Raw genomic sequence first — 25,914 nt, forward strand, 5'->3', positions numbered from 1 at the left:
TGTAATAATGTGGTTTTCACTGTTTTTACACATCTAAACAAAACTTTTTTTAAAATTTATTCATTTCTTATTATTTTTTTAAGCAGGAAAAACTCTAGTCTAGAAACTGTGTCCCAACAGTAACGACAAAAGCAACAAAACAGTGTAAAAAGAAGTCAGACAGGAAATGTTCTTACATTGGCTTAAAATCTATTTTTATGAGTGAATTCTCATAAAAATATAGATAAAAAGATACCAGTGACCACCCAACCCTCTCATATAAAACATAATAATGTGTGGCATAAACATCACCAATAATAAATCTATTCTAAGAAATAAATCTAATAAATAAAGGCAGAGTGATAGACAGAGTCCAGAGGTTTGAATGTGAAGAAGATGCGTGTCTGTAAATCACATCATATAGTCTCAGACTGACATGAAAACTGTCTCAACAACCATTATTCTGCAAAACGTGGAAAAAAGGTTTAATTTCTGTAGAAATAACCAACGTTTCTCCTGAGTCGGTACAAGCAGCCGAAACGTAGTGAACTATCTTTAACGGAGTTTAGTATCTTTGGCGCCGTGTGTCCTCCCGCCACCGGGGGGCGATAAATCCCTCCGCCGCTATAAAACCCCGAACAGATCTATTTAATCACGGAGCGACCGGCAGCTGCATCTTTACTTTCTGACTGTTGTTAAGTTTGTCAGGCGACATTTAGATGATGTTTGTACTTGTTGAGAACAGTTATAACTAACACGTTTATGTTTTTATCGTTCCGGTGTTTTTAAATTGGAAAAACAGACTGGAAACTAACGTTACCGTTCCTCAGCATTAAGAACTAACGTGTGTAGCTAACAGCAGCTAACCGGCGGTTGTTTCACCTGTAAACTCCGCTGTGGACGACTCACTTGCTGGTTGTAGCTCCGCTGTTGGTAAGTAGTTAAAATCTGTGTTTTTGAGATATATTTTTTTTTATCTTGTTTGCGGTTTGAGAGCTAAAGCTAACGTTAACAAATCGACCGTTCGTTTTTCGCGGGACCCCGCCCATCGCGACATTTCATTGGTCATTCGAGACGTCATCTCCCAGAGCTCCATGCTGATTGGCTGGAAGCTGACAGGCCCTTTAACTGTGTAATTAAAATGACACGTGGGTGAGTTTGTTTTCCGTGCAGGTCAAAATAATGTTTTGATTTCATGTATTTAAAGCGAATAATAACGCAATTTATGTATTTTAGACAATAATATACTGAAAGACAACACAAACGCAAAGGAGTAAATAGTTGGGTTTACAATATGTAAAATATTACAATAATATAACAATGATAATGGCAACAGCTGTCGGTTTGTTTCCTCCGTCTCTCTTCATCTATGATTCTGTGTTAAAGGACCACTGACTCAGCATTATATTGTGTTTTACAAGATATTTCTAGAGCCGTTTGGCAGACACCCACAACTTATATTAATGTTTCCTCCTGTGAGCAGGCCTCTAAGAAATAGTAAATGTCACTTTTTACACTTTTTTTTTCTTATTTCATGGACTAAACGATTCATTGATAATGATAATAGTAGTAAGTTGCAGCCGTCATATGGAATTGAGACACAGTTGATGGTTTTTTTGCCTCCTCATCAGTCAGTAAATATGAGCTGATGGCGCCATCAGCAGGTGAACACGGAGCACTGCAGCGCTGACTGGCAGCTCTGCAGAAGCTCATAATTGGCTCACAGTGGAGGCTGCTGGGTAATCCAAGAGAGGCTTACTGAGGCTGCTCAGACTGAGAGGGAGAGTGAGGTTCAGTTTCACCTCCACAGCAGCACAGTGATCCGTAAAACCTGCTCACCTGCAGCTGCTGGTAAGTTTGTGTTTTCTGTGACAGACTGAAGTCTGATTTCTGTGTGTAGTTGAACCTGCAGACAGTGATGGAGAGTAACTGAGTACATTTACTCAAGTACAGGTTTGAGGTACTTTACTGGAGTATTTCCATGTGATGCTACTTTCTACATTTCAGAGGGAAATATTGTACTTTCTACTCCACTACATTTATTTAACAGCTTTAGTTACTTTTCAGATGAAGATTTGACACAATGGATAATATAACAAGCTTTTAAAATACAACACATTGTTAAAGATGAAACCAGTGGTTTCCAACCTTTTTGTCTTTTGACGTCTTACAAAAAGCAGTGTGTAGTCGGGGTCACATTTCACATGTCTATGAGTTGTTAACAGCTCCACCAAATAGTGATTTTTCCCTCTAAACTTCTCACATGCTTTCATTTCAATAAATGTTCAAATGATCCAATATTTCAGCAAAAATCAAAGATTAGAGAAAAAGTCCAAAAACTGAAAACAGATTTGTGTATCAGAACTTTGTTTTTTCTTCTTTCCTCTCCCATTAATCATCTCACCACCCCTCAGATTTATCTGCTGACCCTTTAGAGGGGCCCGACCCCTAGGTTGGGAACCACTGGACTAAACTAGCTAACTGTATATAAAGTAGTGTAAACTAGCTCCACCTCCAGCAGCTACAACAGTAACATGCTGCTCTAACACTGATGCTTCACTATTAATAATCTAATGATGTCATATATAATAATATATCAGTCAGAGGGACCAAACCACTACTTTTACTGCAATACTTTAACTACATCAAGCTCATAATACTTATGTACTTTTACTGCAATACTTTAACTACATCAAGCTCATAATACTTATGTACTTTTACTGCAATACTTTAACTACATCAAGCTCATAATACTTATGTACTTTTACTGCAATACTTTAACTACATCAAGCTCATAATACTTATGTACTTTTACTGCAATACTTTAACTACATCAAGCTCATAATACTTATGTACTTTTACTGCAATACTTTAACTACATCAAGCTCATAATACTTATGTACTTTTACTGTAGGAGGATTTTTCATGCAGGACTTTTACTTGTAATGGGGTATTTTTATATTGTTGTATTTGTGTGTGTGTGTTAGTATGTTTGTGTGTGTGTGTGTTAGTGTGTTTAGTTTGTGTGTGTGTGTGTGTTAGTGTGTGTGTGTGTGTGTGTGTTAGTATGTTTGTGTGTGTGTGTGTGTTAGTGTGTGTGTGTGTTAGTGTGTGTGTGTGTGTGTGTTAGTATGTTTGTGTGTGTGTGTGTGTTAGTGTGTGTGTGTGTGTGTGTGTGTTAGTGTGTTTAGTTTGTGTGTGTGTGTGTGTTTGTGTATTAGTATGTGTGTGTTAGTATGTTTGTGTGTTTAGTGTGTGTGTGTGTTAGTGTGTGTGTGTTAGTGTGTTTAGTTTGTGTGTGTGTGTTAGTATGTGTGTGTGTGTGTGTGTTAGTGTGTGTGTGTGTGTGTGTGTGTGTGTTTAGTGTGTGTGTGTGTTAGTGGGAGGAGCATAAGCAGCTCATTGACCTACAGCTCCAACAGGAAGTGCTGCTCACAGCAGTCTAAGCAGGTTTAAGGTGAACTTGAACCACACTGCTGCCACACGACTCTGTGTGTCTGTGTCTGTGTGTGTGTGTGTGTGTGTGTGTGTGTGTGTGATGTGTGTCCGTGGCGACGGCGGCTCTGTTACCTAGAATGAGCGTCTGTGACGAGGACGTGGATCTGCAGAGCTGGGGCTGGACGGACCTGTGTGTATCCTCACCTTTACACTTCTTCTTCTTCTTCTTCTGTGGTGTTACTGCTGTGTGTGTGTGTGTGTGTGTGTGTGTGTGTGTGTGTGTGTGTGTGAGTATGTAGGTCAGGTTGTCACTGTGTCTGATAAGGTTGCAGGGATTTTGTTTAGCTGTACTCAGACTGAGCTGCAGAGTATCTGCTGCTGTTTCTGAGCCTCTGACTGATCAATATATCAGCACCAAATCATCATCAATACAGATTGATTTTTCTTCTGATCAGAGCTGCAAATAATCAGAAATACGTTGATGAAAGCAGCAGAGAGTTCAAGTTCCAGTTCACTTTCAGTTCTGTGTTTTGATCCTGCTGCTGTCTGATAACCAGAGCTGCAACCATTAGTCGATTGATTGATTAGTGGAATGACAGGAAGTTAATCAGCAACTATTCTGATAATCATGTTAGTAATTTATTAGCTTTTCTGTGTCAAATGTGATATTAAACTCAATGTTTTGGGGTTTTGAACAAAAGCTTGATGATATTTCAACAGGCGTTTTACTGTTTTCTGACATCTTATGGTCAAAATGATTTATTGATTAGTCAATAAAATAACTGGCAGATTAATCGATAATGAAATTTTGTCACGAAAACCCTCCTGAAGATCCTGTAGAAGCCGTTATATGTTGAAAATATATAAAATATCATTAAAATAAAGTTTATAATCTACAAACTAATTGTGTTCCAGTTTTAACGGGATGGAATCGTTAGGATTTAATCAATACTCCTTATCGGTTCTTTATCGATTCGCTTAACTTAACTTAAATAATAAATTCAGAATAGTTGACATTTGGAGTAAAGAAGGAGAAAAAGAAGTGAAATCCTGCTACTATAGTTTGTTTACGTAGCCTCCGGAGCCGGAGGAAGCTTCCTGAAGCTGACCAATCAGAACAGAGTGAGCTCATCAGGAGGCGGGGCCTTAAAGAGACAGGAGCTAAAACGGCCTGTTTCAGACAGAGGCTGAACTGAGGGGCTGCATAAAGGACCAGTAGAAGATCAATAAGGAGTTTTTATTCCAGTAGAGCCCCAGAATATAAATCTAGAGCTGACTGGAAATGTTCAGAATGAGTTTTTTTAAATTGCGTCTTACTGAAGTGTAACCTCAACATCTTTGTGTCCTGAGATCAAAGATAAACGATGTTTTATCGTTTCATGCTGGTCTCTGGATCTTAATCAATGATATTTTTGTTGAGCTGATGTTTGATATTTTCTCACAGCAGAACAGAATAAACAGTTATATGTAATTACTCCTCTTCCTCCTCCTCTTCCTCCTCCTCTTCCTCCTCCAGCTCCAGTTACTGGTCGTCGGTGTCGGACGGGGAGAAGGAGCAGCAGACGGGGATCATGTCCAGACGCAGCCTGCGGTTGGATGACGGGCTGCTGGATCGCAGTCTGCCGCACTGCAGCGCCTCCTTCAGTGTGGGAGGAAGCAGCTGGAGGAGCAGCAGGTGAGTCAGCTGATCACCTGGTTCTCAACTCCTGCTTCTCCTTCTTCTTCTTACTCCTGGTCTGTCTTCTTCTCCTCCATCTTCTCCTTCTTCACTTCCTTGTCAACCCCCTCATCTCCTTGTTTCCCTTCTTCTCCGTCTTTTCCTACTTCTCCTCCTCCCTCCATCATCTCCTCCTCCCTCCATTATCTCCTCCTCCTCCTCCCTCCCTCCATCATCTCCTCCTCCTTTCATTATCTCCTCCTCCTCCTCCTCCCTCCCTCCATCATCATCATCATCTCCTCCTCCTCCTCCTCCCTCCATCATCCTCTCCTCCTCCTCCTCCTCCCTCCATCATCCTCTCCTCCTCCTCCTCCTCCCTCCATCATCATCATCATCTCCTCCTCCTCCTCCTCCCTCCATCATCCTCTCCTCCTCCTCCTCCTCCCTCCATCATCATCTCCTCCTCCTCCTCCTCCCTCCATCATCCTCTCCTCCTCCTCCTCCTCCCTCCATCATCCTCTCCTCCTCCTCCTCCTCCCTCCATCATCCTCTCCTCCTCCTCCCTCCATCATCCTCTCCTCCTCCTCCCTCCATCATCCTCTCCTCCTCCTCCTCCTCCCTCCATCATCCTCTCCTCCTCCTCCTCCTCCCTCCATCATTATCTCCTCCTCCTCCCTCCATCATCCTCTCCTCCTCCTCCTCCTCCCTCCATCATCCTCTCCTCCTCCTCCTCCTCCCTCCATCATTATCTCCTCCTCCTCCCTCCATCATTATCTCCTCCTCCTCCCTCCATCATCCTCTCCTCCTCCTCCCTCCATCATTATCTCCTCCTCCTCCCTCCATCATCTCCTCCTCCTCCTCCTCCTCCCTCCATCATCATCATCTCCTCCTCCTCCTCCCTCCATCATCATCTCCTCCTCCTCCTCCTCCTCCTCCCTCCATCATCATCATCTCCTCCTCCTCCTCCCTCCATCATCTCCTCCTCCTCCTCCCTCCATCTCCTCCTCCTCCCTCCATCATCATCATCTCCTCCTCCTCCTCCTCCCTCCATCATCATCTCCTCCTCCTCCCTCCATCATCATCTCCTCCTCCTCCTCCTCCCTCCATCATCTCCTCCTCCTCCTCCTCCCTCCATCATCTCCTCCTCCTCCTCCTCCCTCCATCATCTCCTCCTCCTCCTCCTCCCTCCATCATCATCTCCTCCTCCTCCTCCTCCTCTCTCCTCCAGGTCGTTGAAGTCTCGTCGTTCTCAGCAGCTCTCGGTCTCCTGCTCCGAGTCTCTCCTCGGTCAGACTCCTCGTAAAGCCGCCGGTCCGTCGCTCCTCAACAGCAGCCTCCACAGCGTGGCCTCGGACGCCTCGCTGCTCTCCTCCCTGCTGGACGAGTCCTCCGTCCAGGAGACCACGCTGGTCAACACCTTCTGGGGTACGACGCCGCCGCTCTGTTACCTCTCCAGTCGGAGATCAGACGATGCTGTTTTTATAAATCTGTTCAAGCTTTCAGGACAGAAATGTTTCTTCTTCTTCTGGTTAGAATGTGGTTGAGTTTTCATGATGATCTTCCTCCTCTGGTGTTACAGGTCTGGACCAGGATGTTGATCCCAAAGGTCAGTTCATACTCGTCCCGTTAAAAATCATTTCTCACCACAGTGATAAAACGACCTTCACATGATTCACCAGGAAAACTGACAAACACGAGCACACAGACTCAAACCATCAACATAAAACAAGTGTTAACAGCACGTAATACTGTCACACACACACACACACACACACACACACACACACACACACACACACACGCAGAGCAGAGAGGCCACAGCAGACGGGATGAAGCATCTTCCCTCCAGAAAATAATGTTTTATTCCTCTGATCCACAGTTTTGTTCTCGCCAGTGCAGCTCGCTCTCTTCATTCACTCTCTATCTCACTCGACCTCCGCTGCTCTCTCTCTCTCTCTCTCTCTCTCTCACTCGTTGAGCCGGGGAGGAGGAGGAGGAGGAGGAGGAGGAGGGGCCGACTTTGTTTACAAACAGCAACCGACAAATCCTGCGTAGTGCACCTTTTTAAAAAAAAAAAAAAAAAAAAAAAAAAAAAAAAAAAAAACAAACATTAAATCACAGGATTAAAAAAAACACTTAAAGAATCATTTTGAAATGTTCAGGTATAAATTCTCTCTCTTCTTACTTCCTGTCGGTGGAGCGACGGTTTCAGCGCCGCTCTCATGTCTCCGTTACAGAAAGCACCGTCATCGCCGAGCCGAGCTCCGTCCTGGCGAACAGCACTCTGATTGGCTGCGACGGCCGCTGTCCCAAACAGCCGGTCCAGACGCACAGCAGAGTTTACTGCAGAGACTGCGAGTCAGACAGGAAGGAGCCCGCCACCGCGTTCACCTCCTCCTCCTCCAAATACACCTCCACCACCTCCTCCTCCTCCTCGATGGGTCCGGGACGCCCGGAGCCCCGAGACCCGGACACCTCCACCGTCTACGGCCGAGACCGGATCCGCAAGAGTCGGACAGGTGAGACAGACAGACGGGAGGATCAGCATCCAGGATGTGTTTTTATTTTGATGTTTGTGAAACGTTGTGTGGTTCCAGCTGATGACAGGATGTGATCTTAAAGCGTGTTAGAAGCTCATTAAAGAGCACAAACAAGCATCAGATCAGCAGGTTTAATGTTGCATCAGCACATCTCACATGACCTCATCAGGGTCTGTTTGTCAGAAACGCTTCATATGAAACTTTTCTTTGACAAGTTTATTAACGTTTTGTGTCAGTCTCAGACTTTCTGCTCTCAGGTTCTTACTGCTAGCTGCTGATGCTAACTGTGTGTGTGTGTGTGTGTGTGTGTGTGTGTGTGTGTGTTGAGTCCTGCAGCAGACAGTCAGAGCTCAGACACTGACAGAAACAAACAAAAAGTCACTTTGGGAGCAGAAAAAGACCAGAAAGAGTCTGAAATGTGGAGCAGTAGAGAGAAATAATCGTCTTGAATTTTGTTGTTGGTAAAATGAATTTAAAACATGCAGCTAACTTGTTGCTTGTACCCAGATGTTGTAAATCATAACTGCCATCAGTTGTTCATATGTTGACTTTCTCTCAGTCTTCTGTGACGCCTCAGCAGACAGAATGATCATAAAACCCCATTTAAACATGTGCTACAGTCTGTTATCTGACAGATAAAGGAGAACTTCACTGTCGGACTGCAGACAGAAGCTGATTATTGTAAAGTCAGGATCAAAACAGCGGAGGAGACGAGTGTTTGTCTGTAACGTACCTGTTGTTGTTGTTGTTTTTTTTCCCAGCAGGTGTTCTGGTGTCCGTGCGGGATGCAGGTGTGAATGTCAGCAGGCGGTCGGCGGCTTGTTTAGTTTGGCTGTTAACTCTGCTTTATCATCAGCTGCTGCTGCAGAAACCTCAGGATGTGACAGGTAGCAGAGCTGCTCTCTCTCACCTCCGTCAGCCCCGACCGACCGCCGCTCGGCAGGAAGTCGATAATAAAACTTCAGCTCAGGCGTCAGAGGTTTACTGTACACGTCCCTTTATTCTATACTGACGTCCTGGAGTGTTTTAACCTGGTTTGGAGATTTTTAATGGTTAATTTTTAGGACGTTTGTTTGTTGCTACTGATGAGAAAAAACAGAAGTTGGTTTAGTTTGTGTCCGTTCATTATATTTGGGCTCATACGCAGTTTTAAACAGTTCTTAATACATTTGATTAAAAACTACTTAGTTTTCAGTGTGAACTATAGGAACCATATATTAGTGAATTAGTTGTTTTTTTTCAATCATTTCCTTGCAGTAGCTGCTGTGTAACTGTTATGTAATGTGGTAGCATTCAGGAAATATGTTCCATATATATGCTGATATAAACACTGGAAACTTACCAACTAAACCAACTTAACTCTTTATTCTTTTTTTGTCATATAATTTGTACCAAATTGCTAAAAATTAACTTGTATACCTGCAAATTATTCAGAACATTTCCAGGAAATTAGAATAAAATGAAAGGACGTGTAAAAAGAAGCGTGTTAGTTTAATTAAAGTAATAAACGAACCTACAACTGCAAAATTTAGAAGTAAATCCGGCTCTACTGCGACCTGGACGACGGGGAGACTTCAGACTAATTAGAAAGTTAAACTTTAACAAACAATATTGAGTGCAATGAATGTTTTCCAGGATGAAATATGCACCGTTATCCCCCCCCCCCCCCCCCCCCATGATGAAGGTCATTTCACTGCCTTCAACTGTGGCTGTTTAGAAAATGTATAATAATATTTCTAGCGTAACTCTGCTCTGAACGTCTAGAGGAAAGATGTTTCCATTAAAACATCTTTTTTATGACGTTTGGATTGAAACAGGTCTCAAAGTAACGACTGGAGCTTAAATTTAATATCAGACAGCGTGAAGTGAATTTCCTGCCCAGCTGTGTCTCGTCTCACATGCAGGTTCTGGTTCTTCACCTTTTTTAAAGGGGACGTATTCTGCCGTTTCTGGTTTTCTGTTCTGACGTCAGATGTTAAACACGGTCAAAGGTCAAAAAAAATTCAGGTGAACGTGTGTAGAAATGCTGCCTGCAAGTCAAAAGTCAGGGCTTCAACCTGCTCTGAGCTGACGTCAACTCGTCACACATCCTCATAAACAGCCGTCTGTTCTTCATCCCTGGTTGCTAAGGAGGTTGCTAAGGTGGTTGCTAAGGTGTTTCCATGTGTTGTTCAGTCTCATATTTTGAGGATTTGTTGACATTTGGAGTAAAGAAGGAGAAAAAGAAGTGAAATCCTGCTACTATAGTTTGTTTACGTAGCCTCCGGAGCCGGAGGAAGCTTCCTGAAAGCTGACCAATCAGAACAGAGTGGGCTCATCAGGAGGCGGGGCCTTAAAGAGACAGGAGCTAAAACGGCCTGTTTCAGACAGAGGCTGAACTGAGGGGCTGCATAAAGGACCAGTAGAAGATAAATAAGGAGTTTTTATTCCAGTAGAGCCCCAGAATATAAATATAAAGCTGGAAATGTGCAGAATATGAGTCCTCTTTAAGCTCTCTGTGGCTCTGCTCACAAGTATTTAAATCACCTTCCTCTTCTTCAGCGAGTCAAACTGGACCTGAAGTCTCACTCTGAGGTGTCTCTGGGGTTTGATGCTGATTCACAGTTTGACTGATGTGGTTCGGTTCTTCCAGATGTGCTGCAGCTGTGGTTGGACTCCTCTCTGCTGTGCGTCAGGAGAGCCGCGGCCCGCTGTGGCTCCGTGCTGACACACACCCGGCAGGTGTGTCGGGGGTTCGCCTCGAAGGTCACAGAGGTCAACACACAGACTGAAAACAGACACGCAGGTAGAAGAGTCTGTGTGTGTTTTTATAGCAGGTGGAGGAATGAACCTGTTCACTTTTCCTCCTAACAGACACTGGTGTCAAAGCTCATCACTATTAGTCCTGCTGAAGAAAACGTGTCTGTTACCACTGAAGCCAGATGATCACATCACTGTAGCTTCCTCATTTATCATTTATTTGTTCTTCCAGTTGTCTTTCTCCAAACGTCAGGATCTCCTGAACTGCAGTAATCTAATTACTAAACTCTCCAGATGTAGATCTGATGGTGACGCATGTGATGTGATCGGCTCATAATTAAGAACTCCACCATGAGTTTAAGTCACTTTTCACAAAGTTTGATCTTGTTTTTGTTGATTTATTTATGATTCCTCACCTGCTGCCTTTCCTTCCTAAACAAATGTGATTTGGCTGTTTCCTTGGCAAAATGCAAATCTCCCTCCGTCTCTCTCTCTCTCTCTCTCTCCCTCTCTCCCTCTCTCCCTCTCTCTCTCTCTCTCTCTCTCTCTCTCTCTCTCTCTCTCTCTCTCTCTCCCTCTCTCCCTCGCTCGCTCTCTCCCTGTGTTGGTCCTCGGCTCAGAGGACGCGGACGTGGACGTGGTGAAGCGTTTGTCCTCCTCACTGTGTCTCCTCTCTGTTGCAGCTGGTTTCGGTCACTGCGGAGACATGAACCTGAAGGAGTGGAAGCAGAGGGAGCGTCATCCCGACGGATCTCTGTGTGAGTTATTAACTTGCTTGATGATGCAGTTTTTAAAATAAAACAACGATGAACTGATCCCCAGTTTAAAAACTACAATCAGCAGCTGTATGTCGTCTTAAGTAGGAACCAATCAGTGAGCTAAGAGACAGAATAACAGCAGAATCCTTCTGAAGTCTGCACAGCTGGAACTCACAGAGAAAAAGTGAAGATTTTGCATCTCAAAGAGCAAAAAGGCACCGAGACAAGATATAAAAGACACATCAGACCTATGAAGAATATGTTAAAACAGCTTAAACAGGAGAATAAATATTATAGCTGTTGTTTGAGATATAATAAATAATAATAATAATTTGTACCTTTCATACAAAATGCAGCTCAAACTGCTTCACATTAAAGAGATGAAAAACAGGAACATGTGTAATCATCTAAAAATGTTATTTAATAAAAGGCAGCAGACAGATGTTTGTTCCAGATGTTTGCTGCGTATAAACTGACTCCACGTTCACCCTGATGTTTTATAAACTCACGACTTTTAAGACTCCGAGGTGAGAAACATCAAAGTTACGCTCAGAAAACTCAAGATGAAGGAAACGGCATGAAAACAATCACATGATAAATAAATAAATAAACATATTGTTGACTCGCTGCAGAGTGTTTCCTCATGTCTTCATGGATTCATTTTTAATGTGTCCGTCAGTTAAACAAACTCCTGCACTGCTGAAACCAACAGGTGACGACTGTAAAGAGAAACGACGAGGCTCAGAGACGGATAACGTCTCCTCATCTTCGTCTTCGTGGTCATCATCAGTGGCTTCCTGTTTGTTGGGGCTGACGTGGAGCGCCACTGTTTTTACAGGTTAAACAACAAAGTTCACTTTGACCCTCAAAAAAAAAAAACATTTTGCAGATTTAGCAGCAATTTAAATATACGAAGTTTGACTCGGAAGCAGTTTTATCGTCTCTGGATGGAGGAAAGAGACTTAAATAAGTCATTTCTCATTAATTAAAGGACGAGTTCACAATTTTCAAGTGTGTTTTAAACCAACAGTCAGGAGCCCAAATGAACATTAAAGCTGTTTTTCTTGCTGTAATCATTCCTCCTGTTCATACTGACCATGTTCATAATGACCTTACAATGGAAGTGATGGGAGACGGTTTGTCCACACAGTCATTTCAAAGTTTATCTGAAGCTAATATGACTTCTCTCACTGTTCATACGGACACCTGACTGTTGATTTAAGACTCACTTTAGTCCAGCAGTTTATCCAGGTCACTTTAATTAGATTAATTATTTCATCAGGAGACAAAAATGTGATTTTTAATCATTCATAAATGTTTTGCCTTAAGACACTTTTTGACAAGTGTTGCTCGACAGAAATTAAAGAGTCATGCACTGTTTTCAATCTATGCTTCAGTGAGAGATATTCAGTCGTCTCCATGGTAACCAGAGACTAATCTAGAGAGTAATCTGCACAGACAGCGGTTTGAATCACACACATATCCTGCTCCTGTATGTGTTTAGATCTTATTAACCGTCTGTCTCTCTTCCTCTCACTCGCTACGGCGGGCGGGAAATTAAAATCAACGAATCACCAACAAACACTGTGAGTTTCCTCCCGCCGAGCCGACGTGCAAAACTCTTTATGTTCAGTAAACGTCTGCTGTCGGTCAGTGAAGGCGGTTTGTCCTCTCGGCTCCTCAGAGACGCTGATTGGCCGGTCGGAGTCGGCACGGGTTGAAAACTGCGATCTCCATGGCGACGTTAGTAACGCCTACCCACTCACACAATCACTGTTTCCAATCACTTAACAAAATTCTTCCAGGTGACCTGAAAGGAAAGAGTCCAGCGACACTTTTTCTGTTGAACAACACTTATCAAAAGTGTCGAGCGACCTTTTACTGTCCTACTGGTTTCCCATCCTTCTTTGACCAGTTTGATAAGTTGGTCGTAAAACATGTCAGAAAGCCCGTTACCGCCTCCACAGACCAGACGCAGCTACCACACTAGCAACACACTTCAGTTATCATTGAATTTCATATTTAACAACTATTTTCAGTCGTATTAATTGAATCTTTTAAGATCAGTCTGACGTGTCTTTGCTTCCTCAGTGTCGTGTCTCCTCCAGCTGACTCACAGTGCATCTTCGGCCGTCTGGCCTCTGACCAGGAAAATACTTCCTGCTTCTCGGAGCGCCGGACGCTCTGCAGGTTAACGTCGTGTCACCGTGTTTGTTTATTGATTGATTGATTGATTCTTCTGCTTTTCTTCTTCTTCTTCTTCTGAGATGCAGCATGTTTGTCTGTCGGAGCTCCATGTTGGATTTGGGGTGTTTGATGTCGGCACCTGCTGTTCTTCTTGTCTTTGTCTTTGTCTCTTCGCGTTCGGCACTGAAACATGTAAATGAGCACAAGATGCACAAGAGCCGGGCAGTGATTCAGTATTATTGATTACAGTCTCTTTATATCACAGCATTTCATATACAGCACCGATCAAAAGTTTGGGCATTCGCTTGAATGATAAAGTGTGTCAAAAGATTTCCAGAGCCGATCCTGAGGATCATGTTTATCTATCGGCTACAATAAATCCTATAAAACGTGGGTCTTTTCCTCCCTCTGCTGTGCTCCCCAGAGCAGCATCAGAGTAGAAAACATTCATCCAGCAGCTTCTCATGCGTCACTTTCAGCTTTGTTTAAAAGGACAAACATGTTGGACAGCAGCTCCCCATCAGCTTTCACTAATCAACCTTCATCCTGTGAGGAACTCGTCCGTCTGCAACTCGACCAAAGATCATTTGTTGAGGGAAGAAGCTCCGCTCTGTAACGCCACCGTACAATCAGAGTCAGTCTTTTGTAGTTCAGAGAACTCCCAACAGAGTGAGACGTCTTCTCTCTAGAGGATCAGGAGTCACGTTCTCCACTTTCATATTCAAATCAACGTCGCAAATCTTCTACTGCTGTAAACATAAAGGACTCTGATTGATCTGATTCTCAGGTCTCGTGTTTGAAATGATTCAGTCCTCCGATCAAACGGACCCCATTTCAAAAGAGCCCAGAACATATTCAGAACGAGCACAGACTAAAACTATGAAAAATAAAGAAACTACATACACATTGAGACATTTCATATACTTAACAAAATAAAGCTCTCACTTTTTCCAGATTTAAACGTTTTCTGCTCTCGCTGTGTGTTTCCTGGCTTCGCTTTGTTCTGAATAAGTAAACTGATGTCTTAAAGACAAAAACATGAGGGGTTCCTCCTGCGAAGATAATGTTGAGACAGACCGAGATAATGTTGTAAACGTGATCATCATTTAGCAGCATGTTAGGTGGGAGACTTTACCGAAAACGCAGAGATGTCTTGACGTTCCTACATCATGTGATTAAAACGTCCCGATACAAACACAGGAGCATTATTCTCACTGCAGAGACGCCAACACCTTCTTTGTGGTCGTTAATATCATGATAATTATTGTGACATTGTGCATTTTGTGGTTTTATTCTCTGTCTGTCGGATTCGTCCGTGCTGCTCCGCGTAGCTGTAGTCCAACTCTGTAACGTTTCTCTTGAACTAACGAATAATCTTTCCTTCTCTTCGCTTGTTGTCCTGCAGCCTCCTGCTCTGCTGCTGAAAGGCTTCAATGAACCATCGGATCCTTTAACAGGCTGCTGATCCTTTGCTTGTGTGTTTGTGTGTGTGTGTGTGTGTGTGTGTGTGTGTGTGTGTGTAGGTAAGACGGCGGGGGAAGTGTTCAGGCGGCTCAGCAGACGATGGCGTCACATGACCACCAGCTTCCTCCTGACTCGGCAAGTTTGTTTTGTTTTATTTGTTCCTGCTTAATCGAGGGAATCCAAGACACACAAACAAACCTGAAAATGTTTAAATTTGGAGAAGAAAAAAGTTGCAGCCATGTTTCCACTCAGTTATTCCAAACTCTGGATGAAGTAGTTGCTGTTAAAGTCGGACATGTTGTTGCTTTTTTTTCCTGCAGGTTTCCTCTCAGACTCTTCCTGGTTCTCCTTCCTCTGCTGCTCCTGTTCAGTGAGTTCCTGCACACGTTGTTTCGTATCTAAACTTACTTTAATGTTAACTGCAAAAAGTCTATAAGGTCTGTTTCATGGGAGTTTTGATTGAAATCACCCGTTAGGCCAGAATGTTTAATTCCTTTATTTAAGTTTACATTTCATGACTTTATTTCTAACTTAAACGTCTCCATCAGCAGACTGTTCACCAGACAGATGAAATGTTCAATTCTCTTTGTCCGCCTGACAATTTAGCACAAGGTGTACAGTGGGAGTAACCTGACAGGCCAGATGGTTTGTTACACAGAACCATGTGAAAACTTGTCCTTGGTTTGGAAAAGGGCCGACAGATTCAAAAAATACTTGGCAGGTGATTGGATGAACCATCTGTCAATCACTGTTTTACCTCGTGAGGCAGCTGGATTCATGAGATCACATGAGAATCTTCACAGGACGCTGATTGGTAACAGTGGGAGGAGAGGTGCACACTGGGGCAAGTGTCATTTAAATGAGGCAGCGCAAAGACGGTTGTATTTTGGTGGAAATTTGGTCTTAGATGTTGTGCTGAGAATAGAATCAGAATCAGCTTTATTGGTCAAGTATGTTTAGTCATACGAGGGATTTGACTCTGGTTTCTAGTGGCTTTCAATGTACTTACACACAACAGTCTTCAGGAAGATATCATAGACTGTATAAAAATATGGACGTGGTTACCATGACGTCACCCGTTGGTTTCTGAAGAGCGGTTTTGAAGCTCAAAGTGAGACGCTCCAGCCGTCGCCATCTTGGCAGTGCGTGACTCTGCCTAACTCCCAGCCAATCAAAAACGGGCAAAGAGGCGGGCTGAACGGCTGAAACAAGCCACCTAGCGGCTGGCGGACCTGTCACTCAAGGCAGCCATGTCCTTCATTATGCAGAACTTTACGACTTAATAAAATGTAAACAGGTGAGTTATAAAAAAATTCACCCCCCGTACAGTTGTCATGAAAGAGGAAATTAGCTACAGAGACCAAAACCGTTGTTTGTACCAGACTGTAAACATGTTTATTTCTGCTGTAAAGTTGGACATTTTAACATGGAGGTCTATGGGGATTGACTCACTTTTTGACCCTCAAGTGGTCGTTCAAGGAACTGCAGTTTTTGGCTTCATTTTACAGCCCCGGAGGTTACTGCTTTGAAAATACACATGGACCTACAGCCAAAACAATGACAAGAAACAAACGAAAGCTACATCACAACTTTCCTTTAAAAATGAACCACTAACTATCTAAATTACCGTTGAATGGGTGTCGGTCTATGGAAGGCAAATTGAACCAAAACTGACATCCCTAGTCCCCCCCTTCCCAAAAAAAGACCTTTTTGTTTTTCCTTTTTTAATATGACTAAATGTGATATCAGTTGGAAAGTCAGTATCGGCCGACAATTTGTGGTTTCAGATTTAAAACACTGATGTCCCCCCTTCCTGTAGGCCTGTGTTGGTTTGGTCCAGCTGGTCTACAGTCTGTCCTACCAGCCGTCAACATCACAGACTGGAGGACGGCGGTGTCTGACGTCCCCGCGCTGTCCTCCATCTACAGCATCATGTCCTCACAGAGCCAATCAGCAGGGGGCGCTGTGGAGGAGTCGAGGGAGGTGCAGACCCACGTGGGGCCGCTCTACAGTCGAACTCCACCGGCTGAAACACCCACAGGAGAGGAGGTACCAACATTTCATAGCATAACATTTATGGGGATTCAAATCATACAACTTATATACTTATAATATACTAATATACTGTATGTCTTCCATTAATTCAGTTCCAAAGCACAACACAAATACATTCATTGCAATAAAAACAAAAAAAAAAAACACTCAAACTTGACATTTAAATGCACAAAACAAAGAACCTAATATTGTATTTGATCAAATACAACAAAAGATAATAAAACCAGTAAAGTAAATAAAAAGCAAGTCTAAAATACTGAGTTTTTAAAGTTGACTGAAAAGAAGACGTCACCTTGAGTCTTTAGTTTAGACAGAGGAATGACCTTCCAGAGGATCTCAGGGGTCAAGAGGTCAGCTCGATATTCAGGGTCTGAAAACATGATCGACTCAGCTCCAGTGGGTTTTTTTGTAAATTAAGTTTTGTTGCTTCACAGGAAGAGTCGGCGGCGGTGGATGATGACTCTGTGCGGCTCGTCCTTCTGGAGCAGAGTCTGACGGCGCTGTGGGAGCGTGTGGAGGCTGGAGGGCAGCGGGCGGAGCAGAGACACAGGGAGGTGCTGCGGATGTACACAGACCTCCAGCAGCAGCAGCAGCTCGTCTCTGTTCAGAGCGGCGTCGGCGAGGGCACGGAGCCGTGGCTGAGCGGCCTCCTGGACCAGCAGCTGTCCCAGCTGAGGAGACGCCTGGACGAGGAGAGACGACAGAGGGAACAGGTCAGAAACTGGGCAGCATGTGGATACACATGAGGGGGGAGAGCTGGAGCAGAACACAACAATCAGTTTGCAGTTCACTGATGGTCAGTAAAGTCTCTGTTTGTCTGTAGATCCGACAGCAGGATTTGGTGCAGCAGCAGAGCCAAACGTCTCGTCTGGATCAGCTGGAGCTGCAGCTGCAGACACTTGCTGCCAAGACAGAGGTAAACACATCCACACAATCAGAAAAAAGCTCTGTAACGCCAAGTTCAGACTCCAAGATATCAGCCTGACCCGACAGACGTAGCGCGTCAGAACCGAAAATGGCACTGGGCTCGACAAGTGATGCTTTTATCATAGTAGACGGAAGTCGGTTCTGATGACATCACGCAGGTTGTGAAAGATGGCGAGCTATGATTGGTCGGGCGCCAACATGTAGTCTGTTACGTCTCTCAGCCAAGTCACAGCAAGAATGTGACTCCATCTATCAGACGTAAATATCGTGTAGTCTGAATCTGGCCGCTACAGCTGTTAGACTTCCCACTGGATAGTTTTGTCTCTACGGTTTCAGAAGCTCCAGTGTTTGTTCTGTAGATTTCAGCACAGTTGTCGTTGTTGTACAGCAGGTGCACCGGAGACAAGAAGCTGCTACAACAGTCTCACCTTCACCTTCAACACTTCCAGCCGCTGTCAGGTAACCTTCAGCATCTCCTCCTCATCCTCCTCTCTCTTCACTCTACAGTCAGTTTCCTGGTTAATCATCATGAACCCGACAATAACTAAAAGGCAACATTGCAATCTTCTTTTGCTCCTCTTTGGTTCATGCTAAGTGAACTGAACTACAGATGTGATGGAGACTTCAACCTGTTTACGGCATCATGTGCTGTTGTTTTTTTAGATCGTTTCTCTCACACAGCAGCTGGTTCAGCTGCTCATGTTATAATGGTCATGTGACTGCTCACAATGTGTTTGAGATTGTGTTTTTACCAATGTGATATCAGAACAGAAGCTGTCATATCATGTGCTTATTAATTTATTTATTTGTTTGTAAAGGTACATGTATAGCATGAGCTAATGCCACATACAACAGCATTTATAGCCTAAACTAATTTGCAATGCCTGACCCTATATGGGCGTTTAAAATACATCATTTAACCATGAAATACATATGAAACTGCACAAGACTCAATAACACATATACATACATTAAAGCTAAGCACAAAACAAAGATAAAACGACAAGCATGACATGATCCCTCTTTACACACTGTTTCATTATGAGTTTAAAATGATCCCAGTCAGGATCCATTGGTAAATTGTTCCACATGTTGATCTTCCGAACGGAAAAAGCCGCCTGTCTACAGTGAGAATTTACTAAAGGGCTCCTTACATTTTCCAGTAGATGCACCTTGTGTTACTGAGCCAGAAACCCAGAGAGGAACCTGAGGAGCTGCTTATTCAGGCTTTTATAGAAGAGATTAAGATTCATTTCATTGATCAGCTTCCTGTCTAGAACTTTAAATCATCAGAAGAAGCTTGATTGTTTTGACCAAGACGTAACACAGTAACATAAATGTGAAAAGATCGAGTTCATGAAACTATTTGCAGCATAAACTGATAAACAGCCTCTAATTTGCTCACCATTTAAACACGATTCTCAAATTTTAGGTGGGAATCTAACATCTAACAACACACCGAAAACCTGTTCAGTATGTGCGAAGTAGAGACTCGTTAGTTTAACTGTTGCACTGCACAGACGAGTTTCACATGAATTGGATTTATTATTGTGGGACAAACTGGTTATTCTAATTCATATGACTGATCAAATATATATTAGATATTGTATATTTTGGTGAAAAGTTTAAATGAATGTTGATAAATCAGCTTCAAGGCTAACAAGTAAAAATCTGCAGATTTAGTGAAGAATGTAAATAAGTTAATAAACTGCATCGTCAGAAACTTTCCTCCAAAGTCTTTTTAACCTGATCTTTGCTGGATGTGCTGCAGTCAGGTCACATGACCTCCTCAATGCTCCCCTGTTATTTACTCTGTACGTAAATAACATTTAATTTACAACTGAGCACTGTAATGTCTGTTTTTATGCAGATGATATTATCCTTTATGCCATCAGGCCTACTGTAGACCAACCAGGCCTCCTCCAGACCTCTGTTTTGATTTAAAACTTGTTCTTAACTCAAAAAAAGACTAAATGTGTGCATTTCACAAGATGTTTCACACCTGGTGCTCTAAATGAAGAACTAATTGACACAATGAAGCTTAGGTTAGACAGCAGATTATCCTACAAATCTCATGTCAAACATCTTGCTCAAAAACAAAATTTCACTTTGGATTCTTGTACCAGAACAGTTTGTTTCCCTTTTTTAAAGCAGAAAACACATTATACTGTTATTATATTATTATCTACCTACTGTCCTCATTGCATCATGGGGATATTCTGTATGGTCATGCTGCTGAACGGCCGTATTCACAAACATTTTGAGAATAACTACATTTCTAGCAATAAGTTTTACTTGTATTTACTACAGCAAGTTAAGAGAGAAAACAGGAAATGGAACAAATGAGGTCAGTGGTTGTCTTGTAACTTCCTCCAGTGTTGGTGTGGACCGTCAGTCCCATGATGCCTTGCTGGCAGAGGTTGCCCGGTTGGAGGCGGCTCTGGAGGACGTGAGGCGGGACGTTGAGGGTCTGTCTGGGTGTCGGGACGGCTGCCGAGGACTCGATAGAATCCAGCAGACGGTGAGAGGAGACACTCTTATGACAGGCTTATGATTAAAATCCTGTTTATTGATCCCTGAACTTCACAGCTTTAGGAAAACATGTTGAGCAGAGCTGAGTGCAGCTGCTCAAATAGTGCAGAATATCTTCAAATCCTGTTTAATATACAATCAAAAATTAATACTATAAACAAAGTGATTTGGTGACAAGCTCATTGCATTTCACACAGCTGGTTTGCCACTGAAGATTTTTAATGTAATTTAGTTTTTTTTTTTTTGTTTTTTTTTTATAACTTCTTTACGTCTACTTCTTTCTTTAGGGTATCTATTCAGAGTAAAATCTGTGAAGTCAGCTCACTTTCTCCAAACAGAAAACAGGGAGTTCAGGATTTGTGACATCTTCTTAGTAGAGCTGCCACGATTAATTGATTAATTGACGACTGCTTTTATAATTTAGTCATTCTTTTTAAAGGAGAAAAAAAAGTAAAAATTCTCAGGTTCTAGATTCTCAGATGTGTATATTTTCATCAACATCTCTGTCCTCAGACCCTCAATTCGATTAATGAAAAACTCCCTGAAAACCCCCTTTTTAACAGGGTTCATATTTTCTGGTTTCTTCAGTCCTCTGTGACAGTAAACTGAATATCTTTGACTAAAATAAGATATTTAAGGGGTCATCTTGGGCTTTGAGTTACAATGATCAACATTTTTTCACCATTTTCTGACATTTTATGGACCAAACAACAAATCAATTCATCAAGAAAAAAGTCATCCGATTTAATCGATAATGAAAATTGTTAGTTGCATCCCTCATTAAGATGAGTACTCCTGTTAGAGGAAGAAATGAAAATGTGTACAAATTACTTCTGAAGGTGTCGAATCAGGGATGTTTGCTTTTATCTCAGGAAGTGTGTTTCCAGTTTGCACATAAAGACACCTGAGCAGAAACGCAACACAACGCAATATCACCAGATATTCCAACCTAGGGGTCGGCCCCTCCAAAGGGTCAGCAGATAAATCTGAGGGGTGGTGAGATGATTAATGGGAGAGGAAAGAAGAAAAAACAAAGTTCTGATACACAAATCTGTTTTCAGTTTTTGGACTTTTTCTCTAATCTTTGAGCTGTTACGTTTTGTTTTTTTTTGTCTCAGCTGAGGTGTAAAAGTCGGTGATTTAAAAAGACATTTTTGAAGCAGCTTTTATATCAATTTTAATCCAATACTTTTTAAATTATATTTTTTTATTCTTATACTGCATTTGTTTTCTACTTTTAAATTTCCTGCTGCTCTGTTGTTGTTTATGTAATGTGTCTTTTATAAAAGAACTGTATAAATAAAATGTGATAATGATGATAATAAATAATAATAAGATGATGATGATGATGATGATAATTGGCGCCATCAGCTGTTTATCTTGATGAATGAACATTAACATTAACATCACAGCAGTTGGTGGAAACAAAGACTCATTCACATTTTCTTCTGATGATTTTTCTGGAAATATTAGAATTTGTGCAACATTTCGATGGAAACTTGTTTGCTGCCGAGATGATTCAGATTGTCCAGTAATTTTAAGCTTCATCTCAACCTCTCCCTTCCTCCTTTGTGTCAGATTTCAGCGCAGGTTTCCTCTCGGGTCCGCGAGGAAGTTCGGGCTCTGATCTACGGGAACCAGCTGACGGTGGGGGGCGGGGCCTCTGGTGACACCGCCGCCCTCCCGGAGTCGCTCCTCCAGTGGCTGTCGCAGCAGTACGTCAGCGGGGCAGACCTGCAGGCGGCGCTGGCCTCCCTGGAGCTCAGCATCCTGCAGAACATCAGCCTGCAGCTGCAGCAGCAGCATCGCAGCGAGGAGATGGTCAGTGAGGCCGTCCTGCATGCCGCTGGGGCTGCTGGGGCCGCCGTCACACAAGAGGTGAGGAAACTGGTCTGGTAATCTGATATTTATTTTACAGCTGGGATACTTCAGGATGTGAATAATACTTAAACTTGTCTCTTCAGGAAGTCCATATGATTGTGAAGAATGCTCTGCGACTGTTTTCTCAGGACCGAACTGGCATGGCGGACTACGCTCTGGAGTCTGGAGGTCAGAAACAAGCGCTCCCATTGCGCTTTGTGTGTTTTTGAATCAGATGATGGCTCTTTTTTTTCCTCCTCCTCAATACTTTGACTTCCCTACTCTGTCTGTGTCTCAGCTTGAATCAGTGGAATTATTTCTGAATAAATAAAAAAACGTCTGAATGAGTAGAAATTATACCCCCCCCCTGCATCCATGACTCATACCTGACAGGTGTTTGTCTGTTGTCGACCTGCAGGGGGCAGCGTCCTGAGCACTCGCTGCTCGGAGACGTACGAGACGAAGGCCGCTCTGCTCAGTCTGTTCGGTGTTCCTCTCTGGTATTTCTCTCAGTCTCCTCGAGCTGTAATCCAGGTAACACACCTGCTGTCAGACATCAAACTCACCATCACACACGATTTCTTCCATCAAACTGAGGGACAGTGAGTGGAGCTCTGGTTGGAGATGAGTTCTGTCAGTGTTTTTTTTTTTAATTTTTTTTTTAATGTTTTCTATTCAATTTAATGTTATTTTTGTAGTTTTCACTAAATTAAACTTTGCAGGGTGTTTAATTAAACTTTATTAAAACAGTAATTAATTCATCATCCAGCTTTCTTTCACATTAACATTAAGTTTTAATTTATTGACAAATTGTAAGGCATTTTGTCAGTTGTCATTTATTTTTATTTTCTCTCTCATTTTTGTTGTGTGTAAAGTAAATTAATATTTTTTGTCATAGTTTTCATAATAAATCGTAGATTTCGTCCTCAGTTTGGACAAATATCAGTATAGTGTTTCAGAATATTTATCTTTATAGAAAACTTAAGGCATTAAAGTTATTAAACCATCTAAGAGTGATGTAAGAAGGAGAGAAGCCCAGCAGACTCTCCACTTGTCTCTCCCTGCAGCCAGACGTCCATCCAGGAAACTGCTGGGCTTTCAGAGGCTCCACAGGCTTCCTGGTGATCCGCCTCTCCATGACGATCCTCCCCACCGCCTTCTCCCTGGAACACATCCCCAAAAGCCTGGCACCCAGCGGGACGCTGCACAGCGCCCCCCGAGACTTCAACGTCTACGTAAGAGAGATGCTGCCAGGAGATGCAGTTTGGATGTTAAGTTTCTGTTAAAACTTGACCTGTTTTCTGTTTGGGTTTTTTAGGGTCTGGATGATGAGAGTCAGGAGAGGGGGAAGCTGCTGGGCACGTACACCTACGACGAGGATGGAGAAGCTCTACAGACCTACTCTGTCACTGTGAGTCATCATTGCAGAGTATGACAGTATATGCTACTTTTAAAGAACCTCCAGCGGGAAAAATAATGTTAAAGACCCAATAGGTAAATGTAAAGATTTTGAGTCCAGTTTATGTTCAGGATGCAGAGATACTGACCTGATAAAACATATGAAGTATTGACCATAACGTAAAAAATTCATCTGGATTCTTTAACTAAGGTGGAAAACCACCAGATCCTGATTCATCTCATCTCATGATCAATAAAGTTAATAGATGACACACTAAATATAATGACTTTTGTTGTGTGAAGTCACATCTCTGCTCATTTTACCTGGCAGTTAATGTTATATTTCATAAAAAGATCATCATGTTTATGATGGTGTTGAGATGAGGACGTGTCTGTTCCTCTGCTATTGATTTTATTAATTAATCATTATCTTTGATAATGATTGTTTGTTTACAGTGTTCCCATAGTGTTATATTAAGAGTTTACCATTGCTACCAGCCACTCAAGTTATACCTACTCTTTAGGAATTATGAGAATTTCGGTTCAGCATTCAAATAACACATATTCAATGACACCTAGTCAAGCTGTCAGAATTGGCTGTTTATTTAAGTGCTCCCCTTTTTAATTAAAACACAGCATGCCACTGGTCCTGTGACACATAGATAGTTTGTACCTGGCTGTTACTGCTGTGCATTCCAGCCCGAGTAAGAAATAGAGCCTGTTAGATAGAGCCACAGGGTGCTACCAGGCTTTCTTTGATAATGATTAATTATTACTGATAGCCAAACTTGTCGGAAGGCCCAGCAAAATGGTGCCCCGTGTGAGGCAAAGTATTGTTGGCAGTTATTCATAATTGTGCAAGAATGTTGTGCAAAAATTATTTTTTTCCCAATAAAAAAATCTAAAACCTTTAGACTATCCAAAAGCCTTTATATTCACTATTCACTATTTTTAAATTAACACTAAGTGTGCAGATTCGCCAATGACACCACACCTTTACTGTGATTTCAGCTTTTTGTTTTTTCTTCTTCGACAGGAGGAGAATGACCAAACCTTTCAGATCATTGAGGTGCAGGTGTTGTCCAACTGGGGCCACCAAGAATACACCTGCATGTATCGCTTCAGAGTGCACGGGACGCCGCAGAGTTGATTATTTACTGCACAAACAGTGTGGAGACAGCAGAGACACGCAGTCACTCCCTGCTAACTGCTGCTAACTGTGCCTGAGGAACCACAGACTTCTTGATGTCTAAGTGTTGTCATTTTCCTGTGGAAAAAGGACACGCTGAAAGCTTTGTGATGTATCATTTTTTTTGTCAATAGTTAATATTTTATATCAGTGTTTTCTATTTGCTGTGTTAAAGGTCTTTTTGAATGTTTTATCCCATTTTTCTTTTATCAGTTGCATTATTGCAGTGTAGTAAAACAGTTTTGAGCAGAATGTTTTCACATCTGTCTGCTGTGCTCAGAAACATTGTAACATTTAATATTACAGCTTTTTTAATGCAAGAAATGATCAAAGTCACATTATCTGGTCCACAGCAACACGTTTTTTAATGTTTTTGTGGATTTGATTCTGTGTAACAGCAGAGACCATCAGTGCAATGCAGATGTCAGAGTGTCCTTAAACGCACCAACAGAGAGGGTTTTCAGAATCACCTCTGATCACAACCTCAGTGCTCTGTGGTGATAATGAACCTTTGACAACAAATGTTTGAACTGTTCTGATTACACACATCAGGCAGAGTGTTTGAAACATAAAGTCAAAGATTACTGCTCAAATGAAATGAAAATACTTTGCACTGATGTTTTTCCAGTTTTATTTATTCTTGTTGTCAGGTCAATGAAGATGAATCAGTTTGTATCATATATGTGAAATGTGTCGAGACCTCATTTTTTACGTAATATATATTTTTGTTGTGTTTTTTCTTTTTTTTTGTATGTGATTTTGAGATGTCATAATAAAGATGTGAAATTTGAAGTTTGGTTTTTTTCTCTTTTTTTGGTTTTATTTTATTATTGTTAGATTTTATTTCGTCCTGTTTTTGGTTCACAAGTTTGTCTGAAAAACATTGACATTGACTCTGGATGAAAGCTTGAGCGTTCATGTCATGTTGAGACTTAATTAGGAGTCAGAAAGAATTTTCACGTCAGCTTCCTACTTGCAACCCAGAAGTTATCCATAATAATGGCTTATAACTTATCTCTAAATGATCAGTAAGTGACTTATTAACATTAATTAATGCTTATAAATCCTTTGTAAACAGTGACTTATCAGAAAGTGGTGCTCAAAGATGAAACATTTGATTTGACTCAATAAATGTTTGATTTATTGAATTTTGTTAACTCAAAGAACAAATATAAAAATGAGAAAATTACC

At 42.1% G+C, this 25,914-nt stretch overlaps 3 protein-coding genes across 10 annotated transcripts in view; 2 read left to right on the forward strand and 1 right to left on the reverse strand.

The window, feature by feature from the left end:
- Positions 1-3,568, reverse strand: part of heatr1 (HEAT repeat containing 1) — a 29,343-nt gene extending 25,775 nt beyond the window's left edge. Inside the window, exon 1 of one of the 2 annotated variants that reach the window (XM_044337606.1) lies at positions 3,550-3,568. The gene's annotated coding sequence lies outside the window, so the exon portion shown is untranslated. Of the gene's footprint in view, positions 1-888; positions 995-3,549 lie in introns of those variants that run through there. The other variant, XM_044337605.1, reaches the window with a different exon arrangement.
- LOC122971137 (microfibril-associated glycoprotein 4-like) overlaps positions 1-25,914 on the forward strand; it is a 750,976-nt gene that overhangs the window by 193,068 nt on the left and 531,994 nt on the right. The window lies entirely within an intron of this gene.
- On the forward strand, positions 605-25,515 carry LOC122971112 (SUN domain-containing protein 1-like). Of its 7 annotated transcripts, XM_044337609.1 has the most exons (23): positions 605-912; positions 1,611-1,830; positions 4,934-5,092; positions 6,303-6,499; positions 6,654-6,680; positions 7,312-7,593; positions 8,376-8,501; positions 10,247-10,399; positions 11,037-11,111; positions 11,824-11,949; positions 14,822-14,897; positions 15,083-15,132; positions 16,582-16,811; positions 17,252-17,530; positions 17,641-17,733; positions 18,133-18,203; positions 20,121-20,265; positions 21,855-22,154; positions 22,241-22,325; positions 22,555-22,670; positions 23,204-23,371; positions 23,455-23,547; positions 24,571-25,515. In XM_044337609.1, the coding sequence occupies exons 3-23, from the start codon at positions 4,989-4,991 to the stop codon at positions 24,682-24,684; spliced, it is 2,910 nt and encodes a 969-aa protein (XP_044193544.1). In that variant the 5' UTR covers positions 605-912; positions 1,611-1,830; positions 4,934-4,988; the 3' UTR covers positions 24,685-25,515. The 7 variants fall into 7 exon arrangements, with proteins under 7 accessions (XP_044193544.1, XP_044193543.1, XP_044193542.1 ...); XM_044337608.1 differs by lacking the exon at positions 1,611-1,830; XM_044337607.1 differs by lacking the exons at positions 605-912; positions 1,611-1,830 and adding an exon at positions 3,359-3,607 and having other exon boundaries at positions 18,136-18,203.

Source organism: Thunnus albacares, chromosome 20 (assembly GCF_914725855.1).
Source record: "Thunnus albacares chromosome 20, fThuAlb1.1, whole genome shotgun sequence".
NCBI lineage: Eukaryota > Metazoa > Chordata > Actinopteri > Scombriformes > Scombridae > Thunnus > Thunnus albacares.

Bases quoted from the DNA above. Each gene is read 5' to 3' on its own strand.
- LOC122971112 (XM_044337607.1), top strand. From the start codon at position 3,555: ATGAGCGTCTGTGACGAGGACGTGGATCTGCAGAGCTGGGGCTGGACG. The intron at 6,681-7,311 runs GTCAGTTCATAC...TCTCCGTTACAG, and splicing joins CCAGGATGTTGATCCCAAAG to AAAGCACCGTCATCGCCGAG. The intron at 14,898-15,082 runs GCAAGTTTGTTT...TTTTTCCTGCAG, and splicing joins ACCAGCTTCCTCCTGACTCG to GTTTCCTCTCAGACTCTTCC.